Raw genomic sequence first — 27,356 nt, forward strand, 5'->3', positions numbered from 1 at the left:
ATGCTTGTTAGAAGATTTTAATTTTAAAATATGCGATAAATACAATTGTTATGCAAAATATTTCATGATTGTAACGCTCTAAACTAATAAAAACGTATAAAACAAATGACTAGATATAAAATACAACACGAAATATTATATAACTCTATAGCATTAATATAATAGATAGGCTGATTACAGTTTGATTTCACAATAGGACGGTACGATATATTTGATACTAAAACTATGTTTTTGGTAAAAATATAAAGGAGCAGTGTAAACATTGTTACCAAAACTCATAACTTTAAAAAAAATGTAAATTAGATAACATCACAATTTAATATTAACAATAAAAATCAAAGAGAGCATTTAAAATGGCACGGAGTAAGTAAAAAAGAGAAGTAAATCACAACATTTCTAAAGAGTTAAATAACAGATAACACATTAGTTTGAGATACTCGTACATGGACCTATCTGCTTAGCCAATGATACACGGTATATCAAAGATAATATACAAGATATATCGGTACATATGCACCTGTTCATACCGGCTTTCCTGGTAGGTAGTAAATGAACTGAATAATGTAGGTAAAACAGGAATACGAATTTTCTATACATATTCTTTTAAATGAAAATCATAATCATAAGTGTTTCCTATGAAATTCATATCCAGATGAACATGGCCTTCGGACCTGTTAGATCTGTCTATTGCGTACCATATGAGAATATATCGGAAAGACATCATACTTATATATATTGTATAAACATATATTATTCTGAAAACGAAGTATTTGTCTTTGATATTGATTATTCTTCGGCTATGCAGAATTTCCAATGAAAACTACTGAAAGTAAAAACTTAAGAAATATTAATAACAGATATTTTTGTTGCTTTAATGTTATAAACAATTACGATATGACCGCCTCGTTTATTGAAAATCTACTAAATATAGTTATATATAAAAGTAGGCAAATCATTCTCTAAATATTAATTGAAAAGCTACCCTAACTATTAAGTTATATTATAAAAATATTTCAAAATTAGTCGTTGATCTAACTACAGTCGCATATATCTGATAAATCTCAGATGATCAATGTAACAACATGGAACTCTTCAGTGCAATAGACCGTAAACTTATATAACTAGTATAGCACAAATAGCAAACAATGACTACTGGAACTGATCTTTCGGCGAGTTTTAACAATGTTATGATTGAGCTGAACAAAAGTATTTGTATTATGAAACTAGTCACTAAAGTTTAAACATTAGATTATTTTAATATCGGCTTGGAATGGAACACTCAACCCCAGCTATCTAAGACCATATTGCACATATTCAAGTAAAATTTCGGTGTTAATATCTCGCCGTATTGGGAGCAATCATTCGAATACATAATAGCTGCCGCCATCGTCGACGCGTTCGACTCCATATATTTTCGAAGAACCGTTTCTAACTCAATGTAGGACAATTTGTTTTCTACAAAAAAATCTTTTGAGTAACGAAAACAGGTCTCCCACAAACTTGTATCTACAGGGAACATACTTATACATTTATCTATGATATCTGCTGCTTTTAAAGCTAAATCACCATCTCTTACAACTGATTTCGGGACCCTCTCGGGAATGTAACTAAGCTCATTACAGCAACAAGGCAAATCTCGATATGTTGCAGGATTAATTTCAGGATATAGTTCGCCATTCAGAATGGTCAATGATACGTCTTTGATACGTTTAGACATAATGTTCTTTATAACTATTTTCAATTCATCTCTCTTCCGCGCGTCGGAGTTTTCGTTGTGAGTGAGATAGACCCCATGTTCTTTTGGCAAAACTTTGAGATTGTTCAACAAAAGTTTTAGGCATTTCGAGTATTTTTCTGTATGATATGCGAACTTTGCCGCCATGTTGAAATTGCTTGACAGATTCTCTTTGTTGATCCACGGTTTAAGAAGTAAGATTATATCGTCTGCCCAAGATTTGTTGCTGAAATCCTCTATAGATGACAATGGGTTCAATGTAGGCTCTATATTGTTCCTCTGAGCATCTTCTAACGTCCAGTATGGGAACAGATTGGCCAATTTACCAATGTGTTGAAATAAGAACTTACTGTTGCGAGAGCCGGGTATTTTGATAACACGTTTAGTTGTTTTCATCATAATGACGCGACTATGGCCTTTTTCTTTCTCGTTAACCTAAAATTAAATAATGAATTTAGTCATTCACTAAATCTTTAAAAGGCGAAACTGCAAAGAATCCAACAGCATCAAAACCAGCAAGCCGCAGAAGGAAATAAAGTAAAATATTATTTAGAATTACAAAATGATCTTCAGTCACTTTATTCTATAGAATTTGTTTTTCCTGTATAGAAATTATATAAAGTGATTGAAATCACAAGATAGAACCGTTCGAGACTTGTGTATAACACAAGTCTCTAACTAGAAATAAATTACCTGTAGTAAAAAAAGCTGAGAAGAAATTTCAGATTTACTAAGACATATACCTGAAAATTCGCATTGCCAGTAGCGAAAATATTTCCATCGTCGTCTATATAGACCGTGAAATCTCCACCACAAGCCACCATCGCTTTCGTCATCACATTCTTATTTTCCGCCGGAGTCTTGGACGCACTATTCTTCTCGGTTGTATTCATGCGCACTTCTGTTGGTATCTGTACCTGTTTTCTATCACCACTTCCTAAAATTTATAATGCAATGTCAGGTTTTTCTTTCACATTACTGGGATTGTTGTTATATTTTGTGCAGGTTATTGTACATTTATAAAGCTTTGTTTGTAAATAAGGTTACAAGTATTATTGAAATTGGACACTAATATTGCTAAGTATTGTTATATATACAGACTGCACTTGATGAAACATTCACTTACCTAATTGACCATCGAAGTTAAGCCCCCAGGTGTAAAGGGTACCAAAATTGTTGATTATGCATGAGTGATGCCAACCGGCTGCTATCTGTAAGATTCAAACGAAATGAATTGTAAAATGACAGTTTTATAGATTCCTGAATGTCTATAAGTATTTTCATTTGGAACATGAACTGTGGAAAATCTCTTGAGGTCTCGCGTAAGCTAATACATAATGATACGACAAAATGGTGGCCTTTTTTTAATATATTCCATCATTTTACTAAAATGGTACAAGGTAAAAAATGGTAAAAAGGTACAAGGAAATAGTCTGGTCGCATAGACTTATATATTAAGCATTTATCTTCCATCTCATTTGATGGTAAGACGAAGATGTTACAAGAGATACCCATTTATTCTACTTTTGAATGATCGCAGGCGGATTTACCTTCTTTGACTGGCCTCCAAGGTAGCCCTGCGGGGTTTACTACTGAGCTTGACAAGGTATATCTTTTGTAATTTTAGCGATTCACTTTAACCATTAAGGGAGTTAAGTACGTCTTTTAACATTTTAGCGATTAACTTCAGCGACAAAAATGGAGAATCAGGCACGACATAACTAACTCATCCCGAGTTAGGTACGTCTCTTCAGTTTAGGGTTTAAGTTGAGACACTGGCGTCACCTTAACGACGTGTCCCGGCAAGTGGTGCGTGTCGAGCGCGGCCACGGACAGGTGCGGCTCGGCCGCGTGCCCGGCGCCGCCCGCCGCGCCGTCCGCCGCGCCGTCCGCCAGCGCCGCGCGCCGGGCGTGCGCCGCGCGCGCCTGCTGCGGGGACGCGCCCCACACCATCACCGACCCGTTCTGGGTCAGCGCCAACTGGTAACAATACATACAATTTCATCTGCATTCAGGAATAGGCTATATTTTCATATTTAAGTTAGATACGATTTTTTTTTTACTTTTTAAATCAACATAGATTTTAACAATAAAAATAAAATATTTATGCTTGTCATTTTTTAATTTAAAAATTTGTTTTAATTTATTAGACTATTTTTTTTTATTATTGAATATGGTTATAATTATTATTTAAAGTACATTATTTACAACATTGTAGAATTTATTACAAAGTTATCTTGAATATTTAAATTTTATTATCTATGTCCTTAATTTCTCAGTTACGTCATTTCGTTAAATATTTTTACATTAACAGAAACACAGAAAACTGTCTGTAAGTTCAAACCACTGAAAACGTCAGCCTTCCACCTCAAACTTTTTGCCGAATATGCTCGCTTGAAATGCAAATATTTCCAAACCAATTACATTCTACATTCCAAACAAAACAGTTCAGCCCTGCAACTTCTTGCATCATATACTTACATTATGGAAATATCCTGCAGCGATTGCCTTCACGGGCTGCTGAAGAGGCACCTTGACCGGCACCGAAGACTTCTGTCGACCGCCTGAACCCAATTGTCCAAACACACTTGCACCAAACGCGAATACTTCTCCGCTACGGGTTAAAACTATGCTGTGGCAGGCGCCGCAACTCACACTTAGGACCTAAAACACACAAATTTAAAATGTACGTTCTTCCTTCTAGAGGTTAATATAAAAAGTCATTAAATCATTATTTATTAAATTATCCAACAAAAATGTAAGAAGGATGTGTGATGACAGTTACAGTAAGTTTTGATTATCAAAACAACAGTTCAAGACTTCTAGGAAATCGCAGAAATGAAATAATGAAGGAATTGTTGGCATGATAAAAAGATCAATTTATATAGGAAAGGGTAATTTGTAGAAATGTAAAGAGCTATAACTAAAAATAAATATATTACCTTTCTACCCTGAAATTTGGCTACTAATTTCGGTGTCCATATATCGTCGATGCTACCGTGGCCTAGTTGTCCATGAACGCCCCACCTAAAAAGTAATTCGACATATTTTATGGATCTAAAAGGAAACTGTATAAAAGATTTGGTATTTTTGATCATATTTTTGAAGGCAGATATTATGATACTAAAATTACACAAAAAATTTTTTTATGAGTCATTATACCTCATGATTTTGAAAATAATAAAGTGTAAACTATAGTGGCGGAGAGTGAATCTGGGCTAATAGTTTTAAAAATGGGTAAATAAAACTATGATAAATACGAGTGTATCATTTATATGATCATAAGGAAACGTCGTACAAAGCGTGTGTAGAGCCTCACCCCCACGTATAGAGCCGGCCCCCTCGGTCGACGGCCGCGGAGTGGTAGTGTCCGGCGGCGAGCCCGGCCAGCGGCGCGGGCCAGCGCGCGCGCACGCGCCGCAGCGCGCCGCCCGCGCCCGCCGCGCCGCCCGCGCCCGCCCAGCGCGCGCCCGCGCCCAGCTGCCCGAACGAGTTGTCTCCGCTCGCGTACAGCTGCGGGGGGCACCGCGAGCTTTAGATAACATCTCTACGCCGCATGTCGTAATAATAAATTACGCGATCCTTTCAGCCAATTACAACAAAAGTCTAAATCGCGCATGCAAACATTTCACAGATAGGAGCATATATGCCTCCGACAGGACATCCCAGCCCATCGCCTAAGAAGAATCTCAAGTTTATAAGCCTATCACTTAGTCGTCTTTTACGACACGACTTTAACACATAGACTGCCATGTCAGTCACCGGTGACTGACAGGTATATAATCTTTGTATTAGCAAATCTACTATGGCAGGCTACGTGTTAACTTTACTTTTAACAAAAAAGGGAAAAAATACATAAATTGTAAACTGAAAATAAGTATTCGATATCTTTCAATTCAATATCTTTTATTCTAAAAATTCTAAAGTTCTGAAGGCAATCACTTAGTTAAAAAAAAATAAACAGAAACTCAACTTACCCCATTTTCAGTCAACACAAGCGTATGGTGCCTTCCACAAGCCACGTCAATCACCCTCCCGATCAACTCCGTATTTATCGGACTATTCGTCATCAATATTTTTCCAAATCCTTGATCAGCCACTGCCCAGTGGCCCAGACCGCAGCTGAGAACTCTTTTTGGTGTATACTGATTCTTCCAGGTTTCAGACTTCTGTTTCACTTCCCTGTGGATATCGGGACAGGGGAGTCTGGACTCGAGAGCACTCGCGACGTGCATAAATGTGGATATTAAATAAAGCATTCTTGCTGTCTGTAATGAGAATACATACCTTTTAAATTTTATTAAACTCTTTTCGTAAGTTATCGCGTCAAATACACACAAATAATGTATTTTTGCCCCAAGTTGGTTGGTAGACAATTAAGATTTCGAAATATTCGTTTAATCCTTATACAAGAATAGTCTCATTTAGTAACCGACTCTTGCTCGTAATTTATTTAAAATAACTTACATAAATTGAGGAAATGCCTTGTTTCATATCACGCATTATGGGTCGCAGTTGATCTTGCAATGGGTTGAGAAATAAACAGATGTTCTGAAATATAAATATTGAATTAGTTATAGTAAGAAAAATGTCATTCACAAAAATAATAAGTAAACCAAACTATTAAATACCCAAAGCGAGTTGTTTTCAGGCAGGCATTCGACCGTAAAAACATTGCCAAACCTTTATCACGGCATATACATATAAAGTACTACGTAGGTATCTGTTTAAACAGACTGTGTTTTTAATTAAACAGCTAGTGAGATGACATACTGTGCCGACCACCAACCGAAAAGGTATCGAAAAAAAGAACTCAGAACACATCATGAAAGAAAGAGAGAGAAATAAAATAACTTATTATTACCATCAAAACAGCCGTGTCCAATTCACCGCACTTCGCAACAATAAAATCGAATAGCCATTGCGCGTTCTCCTCCAGCAACAATGGTATAAGACTGTAATGATCTAACAAGCAGTGTAAAGCGCCTCTGCATATATCTTTACGGGCTTTCAGTGCTGCCAACATAAGGCTAGGGTTCCCTCGGTGAACGCTGAAAACGGGGACCAAGTCCCAGAGACCGATGGCTGCGGCAAACGACGTTAACTCTTGAAGTTCTACTGCGTTAAACGAAGTGAATCTTGTACCCCTAAAATTATATTAAAAGTGAAGTTAATGTACATGGGGGACAATTAGAGACATGTTACACCTTCAAATATCTACTGTAATAAATTTTTCTATGGAGCCCATTGTCTTTCTTGTAGGTACCATGCATTTTCTAATAAAATAAATACATCGATCTGTTCTTTCGCATCAGACAAGGGCTATGTTTAAATTAAAAAAAAACCTGTAGGAAATGATATTGTGGTCAAATCGAGTGTAAGTAAACGAAATTTAGAAATAAATTGTACATAGGAATCAGTACAACACTCACATAATATCAAACTTCTCTTCGTGATTGGTCGCCATTTTCAAAATTATTGCCAACATTTTAATAGTGATTGCGGCATTGCCAACAGTGGTAACGTTGCTCGCTGGTTTATACATGGCCAGTTCGTGAAGCCTACCAAATACACCTAAGCGCGCAATCCAGCCGTCTGGTTGACTCTGTAAAACATAATTTGAATTAAGGAATACAATGCTTCCTATACATATGCTATTATGAGTACATAATATTCATGATTCAGCCATGACTTCAGCAGATCTCTTCCTGCGTTTATGGTTTAGGGGATGATTATATAATAAAACTTTGTGCAGGAAAATTTCATGTAGGTTGGTTTCACATGATAGGTAAATTCTCAAATTGTTGTGGAAATCTTTTTTGGTTGAAAGATACAACATTTTGAGACGTTTACCGATCTCAGCTTTATAAATAGCAACTTAGAATACGATTCAGAATATGCTTTGTGAATTATGTGTGTGAATGTGAAAATTGGTCTTGAAAGCGGTCCAACCTGGACCATGGCAAGGCGTCGGCTGAATGTCACTAACACTTCGTTTTCAAGCATAGCGCTACGTTTCATCTTTCGCCGTTAAGTTTCGGCGGACCGCTTTCCTATTTTTCTCTTTCTACTTTGTCAGGTCTACGACGCAAGCGCCAAATGAATGTTGTCGAAACTGGCTGACTGAAATTGGCTCACCGAACTGTTCCTAGAAAATTTGTCTCTCTTACTTTCCCTGTAACATATTTTTTTATGGTGCTTATATCGTAGACCGGACAAAGGTGCGGTCCATACGCAATGCTGAACAGACCTGTGCCAAGGTGTGCAGGTAGTGCGCCGGCGCGATGTTCCCGCGGGAGAGCAGCATGTCGGCGGCGGCGCCCAGCAGCGGCGGCAGCGGCGTGCCCAGCGCCGCCGCCGACAGCTCCGCGCCCGCGCCGCCGCGCATTATCATACCCACCAGCCACTCGCACGGAGAACTCCTGAAAATTTTATAGGTGAATCGCGAAACGTCAAATGTCCACTAGTAATAAAATACCTTTTTTACCCGAATGCGAAGGAAGTTTTATGTTTATTGCTCGTTGTATGTATATACATAAAGTACTTCCGCTTTTAAAGTTCGTCTCGGCGGCTCAGAATAATGCAACCTACCACGGAATCAAAACGAATGAAAACTCAACAAAATAACAACCTTATTACAAGTACATTAAACTTAAAATCGAAAAACCAAATGTTTTCTGCTATCTGGCTCATGGTAGCTCAATCAATATTGATCAGTCAAGTTAACTATAAATACAAATAATTTCGCGCCATACAAAAGTTTGACTTCTGCATAGGTGCATGGTGTAACTTATATAAAAGTAGTAATACTGTAGGTAAGTAATTTCTTTATACCCATATCTAAAACTAATTATAAAAATATAAAATTAGAATGATTACCTTATATATTTTTATTTATTATTTAGCTAATAACCTAGAATTCTTAATATAAATTAAATAGTAAACTCACACAGTGTTCAAAATAAAGGCCCCGCTGCTGGTCACAATGAGACAGGGCTCGAGGTTGAACCTCGGCAGTTGCAGGTCACACATGAAGGTTGGCTCCCTCCATTCCGCGCTACTAACTGGCGGTTCCTTCGCAGACATCACATGGCCACGGCGCACGTCTCCAATCAACTGTGCCGACCACAGTTCCGTGAACTCAGTTTTTGCACCTAATAGAGCGTCCCCCTAATACAAAATCAAAAAATCAGTTGATTATAGTGTAAAGAGTAAATAAAGTTAAACTAGTATTTGAGGTATTTTAACCTTATTAAAGTCCTACCGCTTTTGAGTATCTATAGAGGTACCATGAATATGTTAGCTCTGAGCTTCCTAATTTTTTATTCAGAATGAGATAAAATTCTATAACGCACCTTGGGTTGAGCTTTTATACGGAAAGGATAAAAAACTTGGGATTTTATTTGGCGATAGGCTAACAACCTGTGACTATGTCAATCTCAATTTTATCATAAAACTACATGACTGAATGTTTACTTTTAGTCTCTAACCTTGAGGTCTCCCCGTAAGGCATTAAGACGTGATTATAAGATATGTATGTTTAATAGCTTATTTCAATGCAATTTTTCTTACCTGTACAGCAGAAAACGCTGCGCTATGGACTTCCAATACGTTTTTTCTCAACAAGTAGATGAGTCTTTCTGAGCAAAGGCCCTGTATGTACTGGCAATCTTTGTTTATGCGCGGCCGCAGGGTTCTTGATGGTGAATCTTCATCAGGACTTTCCAGCTAATAACAATTTATTAATATAAATAAAAATATACTGAGTGATTCACAAAAATTGAGCTAACTCAAAGAAAGTGCGAAACTTGAGGTAGGTATGGGTAACTGTCTCGACAATTCTTTAATAAATAACAAATATGTACTTATATGTAAATAGATTGCCGTGTGGTTCCCGGCACCAATACAAAAAAAAATAGGACCACTCCATCTCTTTCCCATGGATATCGTAAAAGGCGACTAAGGGATAGGCTTATAAACTTGGGATTCATCTTTAAGTCGGTGGGCTAGCAACCTGTCGCTATTTGAATCCTAATTCAATCATTAAGTCCAATAGCTGAACGTGGCCTATCAGTGTCAGAAATTCAAACACCAGACACTCAAAATTTTTTTTTATTATTATCTGGCTGGGATTCCAACTTAGGATATTGCGTCTCAACCAACTACTCAGTCTACCTCTCAATACTGCTCTAAAACACAGTCAACATTTCGCCACAACAGATACATTAATCATAGGACTTTTATAATTTGAAACAACAACTTACTATTAAAACGCCTTCATTCAGTTCAAATGCAGTCAAGAAATGACGGCCATTTACATACTCAGCTGTCAAAGTCCAATGATTTGAGCCCTTCCGAAACAATGGTAAGTATTCTGTTGGTTTCAAAGAATGCTCGACTGATTGTGCTTTGTCATCTAAAATTTAAAGGAGCAGAAATTATACAATGTTTGACGAATTTATAACGCCGTAAAAAGTGCCGTGTGGTTCCCTGCACCAATATAAAAAAGAATAGGACCGCTCCATCTCATTCCCCGTGGAAGTCGTAAGCGGCGACTATTTTGACTTTAACAATTTGCACGAAATTGTAAAAGTCAATCAAGGGAAAGGCAAAAAATTTGGGATTTTTCTTTTAGGCGATGGAATAGCAACCTATCATTATTTGAATCTCAATCCATTATTTTCCCATCCAGCTGAATGTGGCCTTTCAGTCTTTCCGATACTGCTGGCATTGTCTTCCCCATAAAGGATAAAGACGTGAATATGTATATATTCAAAGTTCCTTTTTTTCAATGTTAAAGGTTTGATGTTTGTAATTTATTCATGGTATTAGATATGACTTTAAAAATTACCCTTCATTCCTTGACTGATAGATGCAATTTTATCTTTTGATAACTGTTTGATATAGGATATGAAACCTTCTTTTTTGTCTCTATCTGTTTGTGCTCGAGTCTGTTGAAGCCAGTTGTAGCTATAGTATCTATGTTCTAATACTAGCTTCCATTGTTGGGATTTATCTGTAGATATCTGTAAATAAATAGACAACCTTATTGAACTAAATATTATGAAAACATTGAAATAACAATAGAGCTCTTATAAATCTATTAAAAGAATATAATTTTTGTGCTATTTAATTTTATGAATTATTTAAATAAATTTTATGTTTATTTATTTTTCTTATGATATGGACCAAGTGATACATACATACATACAATCACGTCTATATCCCTTGCGGAGTAGACAGAGCCATCAAGCTTGAAAAGACTGATAGGCCACCTACAGCTGTTTGGCTTAATGATAGAATTGAGATTCAAATAATGATGAGATGATGGAGGAGTTACAGGAGATGGTAAACTGTATGCATGAAGCTTTAAAAGAGAAAAGAATGAAAGTGAACGTAAGTAAAACTAAAACACTGGTTTTTGAAATGGAGAAAGAAATGACAGCATGTAATATTTTGATTGGAGGAGAAAAAGTTGAGCAAGTGAAAGAGTTTGTATATCTAGGATCAAAGTTTACATCAGATGGCAAGTGTGATAGTGATATTGAAAGGAGAGTGAACGCGGGGAACATGGTGAATGGAGCTTTGCATGCCTTTATGAGCAGTCAGAAACTATCCAAAAAGGCTCGACTGGCTGTGCACAGGGGCGTGTTGGTCCCGACATTAATGTATGGGAGTGAAAGTTGGGTATGGCAAAAGAAGCACGAAAGCAGAATAAATGCAGTGGAAATGAGAGCGTTAAGGAGTATGTTGGGTGTGAAATTGAGTGACCGGATAAGGAACAGCGTGATAAGGGAATGTTGTGATGTGAAAGAAGATGTAGTTACAGGAATAGAAAAGGGTATGTTGAGATGGTTCGGTCATGTGGAGAGGATGAATGAAAACAGGTTGACTAAGCAGATATACAAGGAGAGTGTGGAGGGAAAGGTCGGGGTGGGAAGACCTAGACGAACATGTCTTGATCAAATTAAGGACGTCCTGGTGAAGGGTCAGGTCAAAAGTGCCCGAAACCGCCGAGCTTGCATGAAGAGAGTTATGAATGTGGATGAAGCAAAGGAAGTATGCAGGGATCGTGGCAAGTGGAAAGAGGTAGTCTCTGCCTACCCCTCCGGGAAAGAGGCTTGAGTTTATGTATGTATGTATGTATGGGTTACTAGTCCATCACCTATAAAAAGAATCCCAAGTTCAAAAGCCTATCCCTTACTCGCCTTTTACGACATCCATGGGAAAGAGATGGAGTGATCTTATTCTTTTATTCAAAAAGCTTGTATCTCAAATTTTACTTTATTATCTTATTGCCCATTTGTCTTCTAGCTATATGTGTAATATTTTGGTGCAATGTGCTATCATATTATATTATGTGCTATTAAATATAGTTCAGGTATTTATCACTCACTTAGCCTGATAGAACTAGAGACTTTATTTAAAAAAACCCACATTAATCACCATCCATAACATATAGAGTGTTACTTCCATTTTGATATAGGTTTGTTTGGTATAAATTCTCAAGTCCAATATTGTTCATTTTCTATTTTGCTGGTATGTGATACAATAAAAAAATTACATAAGCCCTCAACATTTATGTATGCTCTTTAGTAATAATAGTTTGATATTTAAACCTAGAGAAAATTGACTTGTTGATTCTTGAAATTGTATTGTTTATTCTGCGTCTATATAAATTAACATGCCACTCTACACACACTGTAACACATGGAAGTTTCTTCCATACAATAGTAAAACTTAAAGAAATCAACTTACCAATAATGCTAACAAATCTAAGAAATCATCAAAACATATCTGCAAGTCCACTATCTCTCCGGCCACTTTGCACTCTCCGAGAATACTTTGTGACTCCAATGAGTAAAATGAGATTAGGCCAGTCTAAAATAATAAAAGTAATCATTATTTCATTTCTTTTATAAATTAAAAAATTTTAAACCTACTTCTAGTATGTACAAATAGCAACTATACGACTTTGAAATTTTTTATTTTACATTTTCATGGTAAACTGTTAAATTAATTAAATTAAAAATATGTTATGTATATTGGTGTGTAAAAATAATATTTTTGTTTCATCCCGATTGACATAAGAGTTTAAAAAAATCATTTGTATGTCCATCTATTCAGTGTAAGGCGGTGTTGGACAGTAGGATAATCTAGAGTACACTTTTCTTGCCCTGTGTTCAATAATTCAAGTACTATTTCCCAGTGGAAACATCTAAACATATACTGAAAATCATCATGTTGTTCACTAAGGCCACATGCTTAAACGATGGATGATTACAGAAGATCTTCAATTACAACAGTAGGCATAAAAAGGAACTGACTTGATCATACAAGTAAACAAATTACAGCAGTGATCTGGCTAGATCTATTTTTGTATGAAACAAATAAATAAAAAAATTGTACTATTTAACTTTACCTTTGAAGCTATGATCAATACATTTTCTGATTCATTGGTCAGCCACCATACAACTGATGTTGGTTTTGGGATACTGCTTAGTGGTAAAACAGTCACACTTGATAAAGACCACTTACAATCATAATCATTATGCGGTACAAACAATGGGAGAAATGGAACAAGCAGCACTTTCTGTTCACTAATAATGAGTACCCAAGTACCACTTGGTTCGAAGCACATGCAATAAACGGGATTATCTACAAAATCCCAATCATAATTCTTTTCGAACCGTTCGCCTAGAGGGTTTATGTAAATGAACCTTATTTCTTTGTCACTAGAAAATGCCAAGAATTTCTTCAAACCAACTTCATAAAAACTATATGTAACGACATCCAAATGTACCAGAACATCTAATTTAAAAAGACCGGAAAAGTCTAACCGTTCACTGTTTTGCGTCATTATCTCATTTAAATTATTTGTTTTGTTTATATTTTGTAAATTAATATTGACTTAAATATTTCTCCATCAACTCTACAACAAAACAACAAGACAAGAACAAAAAATTTGGCATTTTTGACGACTGACAATGACAAGAGTCAAGCAAGACAAATGAAACTAGGGTACTTACGTACTCGTCCTGTACAAACAAAATAAATACGGGTATACGTACTGCTTCCAAATTCTTTGACGTACTCACAGATTTAAAACATTATAAATAGAAAACTTAATGAAAATGAACAAATTAATTGGCCGTAGTGTAGTAGGAATCTGGTCTTTGGTTGCAGACATTACCATCGGCCAACCTGGGAACGTGGCTTCATGGTGACGCTTTCCGTCTGGCAACAGCATTGCGTTTAGGTGCGTATTGTGCCCTGGAGACTAGGGCGGCCCTTGGGGTGAATGCTATTTATGTCGACACACTTGCGCATCTTCAGGTTACCAAATCTAAGGCCGGTGCTGCTGAAATGTAGGTATCGATAATACCTATATATTTGAACCTTTTGGGGTAGAAACTCTGGGACCGTGGGGCCCATCTGCTTTTCCGACCATTGTCGAAAAAGCTGATTGAGGTATCTCGTGACCGGAGGGCTGGAAATTATCTGGCTGAGATAATCGGCATTGCTGCCAGTCTTCTCGCACTCCCGCAAGTTGATGCTATGCAGGGACTGTACAATTTGTAAATTAAATTTTAGTTTGCAATCATCTTTTTTTCTTTATTTTTTATAAGTAGTTTTAGCTTTTGTTTTAAATTAGAGTGCACTTTATATTTATTTGTCTATGGACGTAGTCCATACTTTTTATTCGATACATAGAAATATCCTAAGTTTAAAAGCTTTATACGGATGGATTGTATAGCCTATTCGCTCGTCAGTGACAACGCCAGCCGATATCACTGTCACTGATGAGTACAGATTTGATTTGGGTAGCTCGCCTCAGTGCTGCCATTTTAGCGCTTTGGGCGCTAGACCTAGCGATTTTTTATGTGTTTGGTGCGCTTTACAGAATGATAGCGCCTAGCGGATAATCTGGCGCTTTTTTCATTTACGTCATGACATATTAAAAAACTCTATGGCTCCATCAACATCAGTTATTTATTTTAAAGCCCAATAGAGTGCTTCACCATTTTATACAAGTTTAGAGTCTTGGAGTAAGCGACGTCCAGCAATGGCAAACAATAATATTAGAAAAGTGGGTGAATATCGATGACACGGTAAAATTCTGGGCGGAAGTTCAGCAGTCGAAAGATGCATTCGAAGTTGCCACAAAAATAATGAGCTTAAGGAATACATTAAAATTAAAAACCTATTATAATTCGTACAGGACTAACTGTCGCAGACCGCAATTGTTCGAATTATGAAATTACAGCCGATTTGATGTGAAAGATTGGAACATCGGAAAAATATTTCAAAACTACTAATGAACCTTAACCAGGCCCTAGTTTAGCTATGGACAATTAAAATATATCAAGCGATAGCTACTTTTTTGTTAATTTCGAAAATAAACGTTTTACTTAAGTATTTTTTGTTTACTTTATTTCATTCAAGAAAAAATGTTCTTTTAGCGCGATATCGAGCGCTTTTTTACATCTTACAGCGCTCAATCGGATTTTTGGTCTGGCAGCACTGGTTCGCCTTGGCAGTGATTGACAGGTGGTGGCAGGAACCTACTGTGTGTTTCTGAGATCCTCGAGCGCATTTTTCAAATAATTATCTAAATTTAAGAAAAATCTTACAAATTAGTCACTTAAATTTTTAATAAGTATAAGTGCGTTTAATAATTTTTGGTTTGTGTATGTTTTTACATGTTATGTAATAGTTTCTTCATTAATAATTCTAATTTGAATTTCGTCAGATTTGCGCTGAGGATTTACAGTGGATGTGTCTTCATATATTCAAAATGTTCTCCAAAGGTTGTATAAGAGTAAAACAAACCCTAAATTTGCTGCAAACCCATAGAAGACCGTTATCTACTTTTCGTCGAGGGGTTAATTTCTTTTTCAAGAAAAATTTATTGTTTACTAATAGTATTACATCTGGTGGATTTATGTTTCTTGGAGACATGATACAACAGGAAATAGAATATCATGCTAAAATCATACCTTACAGATATGACTGGGCACGTTTAGGTAATCATTTGTGGCATTCTGGGCATATAGGTACCAGTAGGGAGGTATTGAGTTTAATCCAGATACAAATCTAGAACAATCCCTTTAATAAGCTTTATCAGACAAAAAAACAGAATTTATAAATTCTGAAAAGACTAGTTTTAAGAAAATGGAGTTTGAAAGTTAAGGCTACAAACTTCACTAAACAAGTTCCTTTTTTAAAGAAGTTCTTACAAAATTTGTCTATAGTACATGTTAACAAATTGTAGCATTTTCACCAAATTTTACAAAAACGCAAAAAATTCAGAAACTAAATGCCAACATCTGGTACCCATATGGGTGGAACACCACTTTTTTTAACTGGTTTATAATGTAACCGATAATCCAAAGGTAATTGAAATGTTTTATTTTCAGGTAGAATGTTCATAGTTGGAACACTTGTGGGACCTTTGCATCACTTTTACTATATACAACTAGATAAAATTTTACCCCAAAATAATCTGAAAACTGTGGCAATGAAAATAATATGTGATCAAGTATTTGCATCTCCAGCAACTATTGTATGTTTTTTCTATGGAATGGGAGTGCTTGAAAGAAAATCTTTTGCACAAAGCACAGAAGAAATAGGACAAAAATTCAAATATGTTTATTTGGTAAGTATTGCATTAAACATACAATATTTACGTTGTTAATAAACCACATGATTTTTTAGACAAAGCCAAATAATAACTAAAATAAGTCAATTTATCCTACACTTATCCTTGGTGAACTTTGGCTAAAGAAGCAATGAGAATGCAACTGGAATGCAGATTATGTTTGGAGCAAACATGCAAAAAATATCCATATTCCCCTATAAAAAAGAAAAACTGGTAACCTGGTTAATTGAAAACATTTGTAATGTAAGAAGCAAAAGAAGTATGCCGGGATTGTGGCAAGTGGAGTGAAGATGTGGTCTTTGCCTACCCTGCCAGGAAAGAGGCGTGATTTATGTTTATATGTATAATTCACTAGCTGTCCAATTAATATTTCATACAATTTGAATTGAGTTTTTTTGTTACAGGGTGACTGGTTATTTTGGCCTCCAGTACAATTTGTTAACTTTTACTATTTACCAACAGAATACAGAGTATTTTATATCAATATTGCAACAATGGTGTTTAACGTATTTTTGTCATACATGAAACATTTTGACCAGCACTAATTAATGTTGCATAAGCATAGCACAATTTAATAGACATATTCATAACAGTACAAATTTTATAATTGTATACATATTTAGCGTCATGATATATTATCTTAATGTGGAGCAATTTATGGAATAAAATAGTGAAGGGCCACAAACATATTTTTGTGGCTGCGGAATTTAAAATTTACCTTTTCTAAAACTTTCTTAAAATTAACTTTTCTGAAACTTTCTTAAAATTCTGAAAGAAAAACCATATCCTAAAAGATATTTTTAGTAATGTATGAAGTTCATTCATAAAATTAAGATAAATCTGAAATTTGAATATTTTCTTAAACGTTTTACTGTTTTCTACAGTAAAACTATGGCAACGGACTGTTGAAAAACAGATCCTACCTATTAATTTCTATTTGAAGGTGGAATAATGAATAATTATCTTTTTCAAATAAGTGGGTAAAATACTCTTATTATTATTCTCAAAACCTTGTTTTAGTAACAACAAATTTTCATTATTAAATTTTGCTTTAGTATTTAGGAATATTTTATTTTTATGAATGAATATCATAAAGGATATTTGCTTTGAAACATTGGTAAGGATAGGCTTTTCTTAAATATAAGAAACTTTGTATGTCGGTGCTCCTCAAAAAGTAATTGTAATGGGCGCAAGATACCATAAGATAAATTGTGATACAAATTATCTTTTATTGTTGTATTTATTGTAAGAATCCTAAATAAATATATTGTTTTAAGACATGTTAATGTTTTTCTATGATAGTTGGCCCCATGGTATTATGAATACATTACTTAACCTCAGTAATGTGTTATAAATGAGAGGAAATCTAGGAAAATAAATAAAAAGCTAATTTCTTTTAATTTATATCTTATTTGAGTAAATAAACAGAAACAAAATAAAGATTTGATTTATCCATATGACCCACATAACTATTGATAACTTGCAACAATTAAATTTTAATAAATACCATAATCACCAATGCACTTTGGTCATATGTATGTATATGATATTAAATGTGATGTAACAAATAAATAATTAGATCTGGCTGTAAGAAAATTTGGCATTGAAAATTATGAGAGTTAGAATTGTTACATACATTACATACAACATAAAATCTAACATGGCCAATCATAATAAACTTATAATTTTTTGTAACACACAATGGTGTCAATGTAAGAAATATCATTATATACATATAGTTTAAATATCAAATTATTACAGACATAATGTCCATGTAAAAAAGGTAAAATGTCTATGATGTAGGTATAAAATATTATTCTAGCCCCAGCACATGGTCCAATCATCTTTTCTTGTCTGTAGTTTAACTATAATACGATATAATGCTAGTGCAGGTCCAAGTGGAAGTCCTAATCCCTTGACAATATCAGCTCTTCTTGCCATTATCACAGCTTGACCGTCGAATTCCTGTAAATATATATTTTTTTTATTAATTTCATATCCTAATTATGTCCTTTATGATTCGGAAGGAAGGAAAGCTAAAGGAATGAAAAACTCTGTATAATCTTCACTTGTTTGTTCGTGGTTATTGAGACTGAGACATTCGCATGTAGTTCCTAGCCAGGACATTATCAACTAGGTGTTGAACGTAGCGCCCCGCCCCGCGCGCGACTTAAATTCCCCTTTTCTGTGAAAATTTTTAGGGCAAAATATTTTACCATGAACTTACCTGCTCTTTCAAAATAGGTGCTGCATCTGGCAAATGTTTTATAAAATAGTTATAAACATCATCTGTTGTCCAGTTTGTAACATCCGGTACACTTGGATCTATTGGAACATCATCACCGAATTTCGATGAAGCTCTATCTAATTCGTGTGGTTTAAGAAATGGATCTACTGGAGGAGAATTTTGTGAATTGTAGTCAATTTGGCTCGGAATGATTGCAGGTGACCCCACAACTGTAGGGCGTGATTCAAGACAATTATTGCACTCCCAATGATCCCACGCTTTCAATCTCTCTGGAATTCGAGGTGCATGGCAAAGAGCATGATATGCATCCGAGCATATACTGCACACTGTCAAGACGCCCTGAAAATCACAAATTATTATTTAAAATAATATTTATAATAAATAATTATCATGACATTTTTTCCATCCAAATATTTTGGTAGCTATATTTTATGAAATAATATCATGCCATCAATTTATGGGTCGACTCCCCAAGTCAGTCCCCTGCTTAAGTCTGGAATTTTACTTCTCTTTCTAAGGGATTGTCGGTTATATTGAATGGGAATTATTAGAGCTGGCGTGAACCGATTTGAAAACTATGTTCATTACTATTAGGCAGATTGAGACTTAGCACACTCAAATTGCCAAATTATTTTTTTATAAATTAAATGTAAAATCTCTTGGGCAGAATTATTTAATAAAGATTTATGCCAGTAACTTTTTCCTGCAATATAACATGTGTGTGATAAACACAGAAAATTAACACTTACAGCATCATTTGTTTCACAACAAACCACGCAGGTTTTGCAATGTGGGCACTGCCATGTGTTGTCTGGGCGTGGTTTCAAAATACCCGACCCTGACTGAAGACAAGTTAAATGAGCCTTGTTGTTACAATCTTTGCATTCCACTAGCCTCTCACTGGATCCCCTAGGTTTTTGGATGTGGCAGACTGAGCAGACACCTCCAGATGTTTCATGAGGAATTGGTTCTTCAGCTTCCATTTCATCGGCACTACCTTCCAGTGACAATTGACCTTCAGATACAGGTGTTCCTTCTTTATCTGGTTTACTATGATTTGCACCCAATAGTCTCTTTTTTATAGTGCTTTTATTCAAAGACCCGACAGGTCTCCCTCTTTTTCTTTTACTTGGAACATTATTGTCTGAAGGATCAAAAACTTTCTTGGCCATTTTTCTTCTTTCACCAACTCGAACTCCTGAATTTCGAGTGCTGCTACTGAGTCCAGTGCTAGATGCTCCTCCCCCTCTCTTCTTTGGCCTGCCTCTCATTCTTTGGGGCGATGATCGACATGAGGAATTGGCTGACGATGTCATCTAAAATATTATATATATATTACACAACTTGTTCATAACATGATTGAAAAAATTTTAGTTTATTAAGCTAGAGACGTGTTGAAATAAATTTAATAACTTTTTAACATAGCTTTGTATAAATACCTACTTTAAAATAATTGTGCATTGCAACAATAAATACAAACCTTTGTATTTGTGTCCATATTATATTCAAATTTAAAACTGTCAGAGCTATCACCATCATGGTCTGCTGGCCCCAAAGCCAAATTGCCATTAGGCAACTTCACAAGGCTTCCAGATGATAATTCTTTATTAACAATAGCCTCCAATTGTTTCTTTGAATATTTTGATTCTTGAGCAACTGCAGCTTTGACCAAGTCATCAAATGAAATCCCATTTTCTAAGAAGCTTTGGTCTTGATATATGAGGGTAGCAATGGCAGAAGTTATTATTCTCCGTTCACTTGATGCTGATGTACTCGCCATCTCTGTATTACAAGAGTAATCTTCGAAACAAGAATAAAAGGTCAAGCTGCATGCACAAAGAAATAATAAAATATTAAAGTTAAATTTAAAATTTTAACATCATCTTTAGGTTTTTACAGGTGGGAGAGAAAATCACTGCCACTATGACCATGATGCAAAAGTGGGAAGGTCAGCTTACCTCAAGGAGCAATTTGCATCACACCTACTTGAGATAATACCATGCCAGCAATATGTGAGTTGACTCCTCGCCCAACTCGATTATCGATTCCCAAATCTTAATTATCTGAACTGCTAAAGTGAGCTGATCTAAGCTTTTAATAGGTATGGCACACAGTCATCTATAGTAAAACTTGACCCCCTGTGGTATTGGTTTTTCAGGACAGGTGGTAATGTTTTTGTAGGCATACGGTATAGTACATTCAGTTAAATAAAATACTCAGTTTCTTCACAATGTTTTCCTTAAAATAATTTATTGAGAAGGTAAACTTTGTACTTACTGTTACTTTGACTTGATTTTTTGCGCCACTTAGCAGCGTTTCTGTAGCTTACATTATCCTTGTAATCTACTTTGATTATGCTCTTCTCTTTTATGCAACGTTTTAGATCAGCTTTTGTATCCTTTGGAGTAACTTTATAACACTTTGACATAAACTTGCAAATTCTATATAAATCTGGACGTGATTTACGCGAGCGCAAGTGGTCAATTGCAGCAAGTATCTGTTGTTTATACTTTATCTCTGACATTTCTGGAAGTAATGATTTGATGAATTTAAGCATTTTGTAAGGACTTACAGAAATGAAAATTTGCAAAATTTTATGACTTATTACCTGGGTAAAATCATGCCGGCGAATTAATTCCTACAGCAGCTAGGTTTTATACTTAATAAGCAATGGGATTATATAGACCCTGTAAATATCAAATTAATTTATTTTAATTATGGCTAAAGTTAAAGAATCAAATCAACTCCCGAGGCAGCGGCAGCGAACAGGATGTGGACAGGATCTCTGCTCTGAAGAACTATCTTATAATGGAAGTGCCATATGAATGTACTTTTCCTACATACCTAAATAAACAAACCGGGAAACCAACATGGCGGACTAGAGATGTTCACTTGTTCATTCAGTCCATAATATTTTATAGTTGGATGAGTGAATCAAGATTGTTAACAAAGACGAGAAAAAATACATACATATAATCACGTCTATATCCCTTGCGGGGTAGACAGAGCCAACAGTCTTGAAAAGACTGATAAGCCACATTGAGCTATTTGGCTTAATGATAGAATTGAGATTCAAATAGTGACAGGTTGCTAGCCTGTCGCCTAAAAGAAAAATCCCAAGGAACAAGATGGAGTGCTCCTATTCTTTTTTTATAGACCACACGGCACCAAGAAAAAAAAGTAACATAACTTGGACCCTAATTTATCGATAAGATTCTATGTTCGACACTAGCACCCGTGATTTTGTTTTCAATGAAAATGAAATATTGAGAATATTACAAGTTTCTAAAGCTCTACAACTAAGTAGATTAATAGTAATAGGTTTTAAAACACATTTTTATAAATACATTTTATGATATGCGGCAGCAAATGTACATCAAAGCCAATGAAGAGGGTGCTGATAAAAGACTAAATGTTTTTTCTCCCGTACAACCACTGTTGTGAGAAAGGGACAGATACATCATTTTTATATCTGAGTCAAAATGAACAATTACGGCATTTCCATATGATAGTTCTACATTGTTTGTTTTATTCTAAAGTATTTTCTTTTTTTTTGGATGGAATTCCCGACTCTGAAAACGCAGTGATGACATATGTACAGCTTGACAAGAAAGTCGTGACAATAATAGGGGCGCCACTGTCGTGTAATGTGGTAACCCCATATACTGCGACAAAAATAATTTTGATAGAATATTTTTTTAAAAATATATTTAGTTTGTTCTTCCCTCCGTTATTCTGACCGTACTTAAGTCTAACCTCGCAGGTTTGAATCCTGCACGTTTTATTTTATTTTATTTATTAAGTTGTTTGCTACCTGGAGTTCCTAGATAATTATCTAAACTCAGATGATGATGATTACCAGGTATAGGGAGCAAGTAATAAAACTAACAAAATTCAAAGAATTAAATTATTTATTCAGTCTGACGTCAGAAGACTTTCTTCTAAAACTTCAACATCAGATAAATGTTCTGTGTCTTGGCTCGTACCTTCTCCAAAATTCTCATCCTCGTCTAGGTTAGAGGAATCGCTCATACTACTACAGTCATCTTGCAGGTTTATTTCAAGTCTGTCTATGTCTTTGTATAGCGTCTGCCGTCGTTTATAATATTCTTTTTCTATTTTCATGATATGGCTGCAAGAATTTCTCCACTCTTCGGCAGAAATAGATGCAAACGCTTGGTCAGCTACTGCCTAGAAAATTGAAATTAAATTTATACCTATATCCAAATTTTAGCAAAAATATAATAATATTTAATTTTTCCTAAAATACGTTAATTATGCACTATATCTAGGTTTCTATAAAAATTTGGAGTAATACAGTCAGTATAAGCATAAAGTTAACCAAAAGTATCAAACTGTCTGGAATGCGCTATAATTCCCTCTGCATTTTGTAAACATAACCTCGAATTTTTTTAATTTTATTTTTCTTTTGAGAGTTATATAATGCATACAATACGTCAAATATTACGAGGTTGATTAAATAACATCACAACGTACCGGTCATTTCAACTGCTCTTGTGTAAACATCGCTGTTATCGGATAAAATCGTCTCAGCTTCGGATTCAGCTAAACAACGTTTGTGGACTTGATATATAACTTCTCTACCAGAACTGCGAACTGTATTTCTTTTTATATGAGACATATTTTATTTATCATAAGTTAAAGTCGGTAAAACTTGGGAAAAAGCACTAATAACCGTTCACTGAACACAGAAATGACCATGGACTGACACATCAAGTACTCAAGTCACGTGACATAAACGAGTATTGCCAGTGTACAAAAAATTTAGTTCCGTTTCAGGACATTCTTGCCAAGCTGTACCTACTCTTTGGATAGGACAGGAGATATCAGATTATCGCTAGAGAAAAATTTAACTTAAGAATTCCCATGCTAAAATACCATCGTTCTTCGCGCCTACGAATACGAACCCGCAATTTTATGTTTTCTATGCCTGCCTTGCTTAACAGGTAAAAAATAATGTTGTCTGTCTTAACGGGAAAATAAGACAATTTGCGAATGAATGATTATAACCAATTTAGTTTGTGATTATAACGTTTGTATTTTCCTTGCAGTTTGAGCATTTATTATATGATTCGTAATTTATCTCATTTTGTGTTTGTAAATCTATCAGAAAGTAGATAAATGTAGAGAGCCTGTAACTATTTGAGCTATTGTGCCCTAGTATGTTTACTCATTTTATATTCCGTTTACTATCCCCCAGCCCATTTAAATGTATTCGAATAAGTTATTCGTCTCAACCACAACAATTAAAAGAAAAACATGTTACTAAAGTGGTTAACGTAGCTATCATTGGTGCTCCAAACTCTGGAAAAAGCACATTGATAAATAATATTGTGGATAGAAAGGTAAGAATTAACTGTACCTAAGAACTTACAGGTATAGACACACCAGATTATATGTATTTAAGATATTTGATATTTTTTTATTGTTTAATTTCAGATTTGTGCCGCATCTAACAAAGTGCACACTACAACCAAGATGATTAGAGCAATGTGTTTTGAAAACAATACTCAAATTATATTTATTGATACTCCAGGTGTAGTGACTGAGAGGGAACAAAAAAAGTAAGGCATTTTAAATGTGATTTTCGACCTAATAGGCATGGTTTTGCTTAATAATATTAATCATAAAATTTGTGATTTGATATGCATTTTATTTATCAATATGAGTATCATCTTTTGGACATCAGTCCCGGGTACATCCTCACCTTTTTGTTTGTAGTCAGTACTTTACAGTCAATATCAGTACTTTTGTATGAAGATAAGTAGCAATGAGTATTTTTCTTATATTCAAGTTCTGTTGTAGACAGGGCACTGCTTCTATGGGAATTTCCAGAAATAATAGTATCCTCTTTGACAGTCTGTTCTATACATACATATATATAATCACGTCTCACAAAGACTGAAAGGCCACTTTCAGCTGTATTAACCTATTCCTTAATTGTCTTTTACGACAATCATGGGTAAGATAGATCCAAGGAGTGGTCCTATTTTAAAGTGCTTGGAATGAAACAGAAAAATTCTGTGTGAAATATTTATGTACAAAATCTATTCAGTTTTTCAAGTCTTTACACTATTATTATAAATAAAATATTAGGATAATGATAAAGACAATTTCTTACTATTTCCAGATATTTATTGCCAGAATCCATGATGAAAGCCTGCCATAAAAGTCTGAGATGTGCCAATGTCATAGGTGTGGTTCATGATGTTGCTAATCGCTTCACACAAGACACTATTCATAGAGATGTTATCGATATGCTGGAGGGAGTTAAAGATATACCTAGTTTCTTAATTCTGAACAAAGTAGGTATCTATTGTGTCCTTAAAAATCAGGGATCCTTAATATTGGTTCCATGAAAGGTATGACAGCCATATGTATGTATACCTTTGGTTTTTAACACATACATGCATTATATCTCTATAGATCTAGGTAGACCATATCAAGATTATTATTAAAATAATAACAGTCCCTTTGAAAGAAATCAAAACTTTGTTAAAAGTTCATTATGCATCCTTTATACCTCATCTCCCTGTCCTCCCTAGGGTCTCTTCATGATTACAATGCTGAACTGCCTAAGTTAGACTGTCTATTAAAATAAAGGATCTGTACGGCCTTACTCATAGTGGCTCATGGCACCATATAAAACGCTAACTGAGATTGTTGGATTGTTGCAGGTTGATAGATTAAAATCCAAAAAGCAGTTATTGTCTATTATAAAAAGCCTTACTAATGGTCAAATAGCTGGCAACCGAATACCTGAAGGAAAAAGACATATTTATAAGAATAGAAGGAATGACAATGAAGAAAAAATTAAGGGATATAGCCACTTTTCTGATGTCTTTTTAGTGTCAGCATTGAATGGAGATGGCGTTAAAGAAATAAAGGTTTGTAGTAATCTTTCGGAAGCTTATTCCACCTTGGTGTACTAAATAAGACACTGCAGTAGAATAATTAATAATATTAATTTTAGCAGTACTCTACAACTAAACATTGTAACAGTTAGAGATTGAGTTTTGGTCAAAATGAAATATGAAGAATACTTTTAAATTTATTCTGAGGTTGAAATCTCCATTTACCTCATTAACTTTTCGTCACCTATGAATAAGACACATTTTCAATTGTTTTTTCACTATTATGGTAAGCTAATAAAATGTTTTAAATTTTTTACAGGATTACCTGATTGGCAATGCGAAGACAGCTTCTCTTCACTATTCTTCAGACGATTGGACAGACCAAACTCCAGAGTCACTTATAGAAGAAGCAGTTAGAGCAAAGTTTCTGGATTTTCTATCACAAGAAATTCCTTATAATCTGAAAACTGCCCTGGAATACTATGACGATTCAAAAGAAGACAAAATTGTTTGTTCTGTGTCAGTCGAATGTCCTTCTGAGCGGATTCTCAAATTGATAAGTGGGGCTGGAGGAGGAAGATTGAACCAAATCAAATCTTGTGTCAGAAACGATCTAGTAGAGCTTTTTAAGAAACTAGTTGTAATAGATATAAACCTGAATGTGAGACACAAACCTGAAGCGTAAATGTTACTTTCATTGTTAATATAGATTTTTATAAATGTTACCAGTTATTTTAGTGATTTTACCATCAACAAGCGCACGCAATGCTACACTTGCGGTATAATACCGGTAGGACTAGGTGGGATACAAAAGTTTTTCTATTTGGTCACCTGGTAGACTGGTAGAAAATGCCAAAAGTCATTAAGTCCGCCCTTTGTAAATTTTTTTGTGTGCAATAAAGTTTTAAATAAAATGTCTTCTTTTGTACATATATATATTGTAAAATTGAAATAGCGGTCAATCATATTAATTTCAAGTTTTGAATGAAATACATCCATACAGTTTACACTCAAACTGAAACTTTAAATTCAAAGCACGAGCCTTCCGTTGGGAGGTGCGGAAATGATATCATTTTCTCGAAGGCAGTAAACGTCGTCACTCGTTCATTGTAAAGTAGGGCCGTTTGGGTGGTGTGTGTTAGCAACTAAATACAAGTTGGGGGCCGCCATCACATAAACCGAAACTGTAACTGTCCGTAAACAAGTCTTAACAAAGTTTTGTGGTTAAGTTGTAGACAGTATCTTTAGAGCTCCATACAATTCTATTGTTAAGCATGAATTGTTAAGTGGAGACATAATGTGGGCACTTTTATTGATTGACTTTAAACAACTCCCATTTTACGTTAAATGGCTGCATAAAGATTACTCGGGCGTAAAATCTAAGTGACTTCTATATATATTAAAAAAAATATATATATTTATATATATATTTTAAATAAATAATTTTTATGATTGGAAGGGCTAATAAACTTGAGATGCTGCTTTTAGGCAATGGGTTAGCAACTTGTCATTATTTGAATCTGAATCCTCTCATTAAGACATACAGCTAAAGGTACCTTTTTGAGACTGTTGGCTCTGTCTAACGCGTATGGGATATAGACTCTCAATAGTGAATATTGCATTCAATTACAGACGATGAATTGAAAGTTGAAGCAAAGTTATTTGATCGTAGGCATATTTAGGTACTCCAGCCCTGTTGAAGGTATTTAGTCCCGTCCATCAAAGGGAAACAATGATTCCACCAACGAATGCGGGGTTAAGAGGAATCCTTATATCTCGAAAAGCTCTCACTGTTTGATTGTATCGTATACATCGCACGTGAGTTAAAGTGCCTCT

At 35.0% G+C, this 27,356-nt stretch overlaps 4 protein-coding genes across 7 annotated transcripts; 2 read left to right on the forward strand and 2 right to left on the reverse strand.

The window, feature by feature from the left end:
• Positions 1 to 3: 3 nt before the first annotated feature.
• LOC106131833 (uncharacterized) lies at positions 4 to 13,693 on the reverse strand. Its single transcript, XM_060944977.1, has 18 exons — positions 13,158 to 13,693; positions 12,494 to 12,616; positions 10,587 to 10,761; positions 10,000 to 10,151; positions 9,308 to 9,463; positions 8,685 to 8,905; positions 7,986 to 8,157; positions 7,168 to 7,340; positions 6,600 to 6,882; positions 6,203 to 6,286; positions 5,713 to 6,003; positions 5,055 to 5,248; positions 4,678 to 4,762; positions 4,217 to 4,399; positions 3,521 to 3,715; positions 2,862 to 2,946; positions 2,479 to 2,672; positions 4 to 2,170 (listed from the first exon to the last, which is right to left on the reverse strand). Exons 1-18 carry the CDS (start codon positions 13,593 to 13,595, stop codon positions 1,280 to 1,282), a joined length of 4,095 nt encoding a protein of 1,364 aa, XP_060800960.1. The 5' UTR covers positions 13,596 to 13,693; the 3' UTR covers positions 4 to 1,279.
• A 1,574-nt stretch (positions 13,694 to 15,267) lies between these two features.
• On the forward strand, positions 15,268 to 17,675 carry LOC106132776 (mpv17-like protein 2). Of its 2 annotated transcripts, XM_013332316.2 has the most exons (4): positions 15,268 to 15,401; positions 15,489 to 15,762; positions 16,156 to 16,394; positions 16,802 to 17,675. In XM_013332316.2, exons 2-4 carry the CDS (start codon positions 15,513 to 15,515, stop codon positions 16,940 to 16,942), a joined length of 630 nt encoding a protein of 209 aa, XP_013187770.2. In that variant the 5' UTR covers positions 15,268 to 15,401; positions 15,489 to 15,512; the 3' UTR covers positions 16,943 to 17,675. The 2 variants fall into 2 exon arrangements, with proteins under 2 accessions (XP_013187770.2, XP_013187761.2); XM_013332307.2 differs by having other exon boundaries at positions 15,280 to 15,762.
• LOC106132394 (histone-lysine N-methyltransferase 2D) lies at positions 16,801 to 23,401 on the reverse strand. 3 transcript variants are annotated; one of them, XM_013331803.2, is made up of 7 exons: positions 23,143 to 23,401; positions 21,254 to 22,836; positions 20,923 to 21,171; positions 20,126 to 20,427; positions 19,395 to 19,961; positions 18,625 to 18,984; positions 16,801 to 18,362 (listed from the first exon to the last, which is right to left on the reverse strand). In XM_013331803.2, exons 3-7 carry the CDS (start codon positions 21,167 to 21,169, stop codon positions 18,216 to 18,218), a joined length of 1,623 nt encoding a protein of 540 aa, XP_013187257.2. In that variant the 5' UTR covers positions 21,170 to 21,171; positions 21,254 to 22,836; positions 23,143 to 23,401; the 3' UTR covers positions 16,801 to 18,215. The 3 variants fall into 3 exon arrangements, with proteins under 3 accessions (XP_013187257.2, XP_013187248.2, XP_013187265.2); XM_013331794.2 differs by having other exon boundaries at positions 20,126 to 20,445; XM_013331811.2 differs by lacking the exons at positions 21,254 to 22,836; positions 23,143 to 23,401 and having other exon boundaries at positions 20,126 to 20,471; positions 20,923 to 21,056.
• A 253-nt stretch (positions 23,402 to 23,654) lies between these two features.
• On the forward strand, positions 23,655 to 26,403 carry LOC106132602 (GTPase Era, mitochondrial). Its single transcript, XM_013332055.2, has 5 exons — positions 23,655 to 24,011; positions 24,106 to 24,230; positions 24,797 to 24,971; positions 25,344 to 25,553; positions 25,840 to 26,403. The coding sequence occupies exons 1-5, from the start codon at positions 23,829 to 23,831 to the stop codon at positions 26,203 to 26,205; spliced, it is 1,059 nt and encodes a 352-aa protein (XP_013187509.2). The 5' UTR covers positions 23,655 to 23,828; the 3' UTR covers positions 26,206 to 26,403.
• Positions 26,404 to 27,356: the final 953 nt, after the last annotated feature.

The sequence above is a fragment of the Amyelois transitella genome, chromosome 7 (genome assembly GCF_032362555.1).
Source record: "Amyelois transitella isolate CPQ chromosome 7, ilAmyTran1.1, whole genome shotgun sequence".
Lineage (NCBI taxonomy): Eukaryota > Metazoa > Arthropoda > Insecta > Lepidoptera > Pyralidae > Amyelois > Amyelois transitella.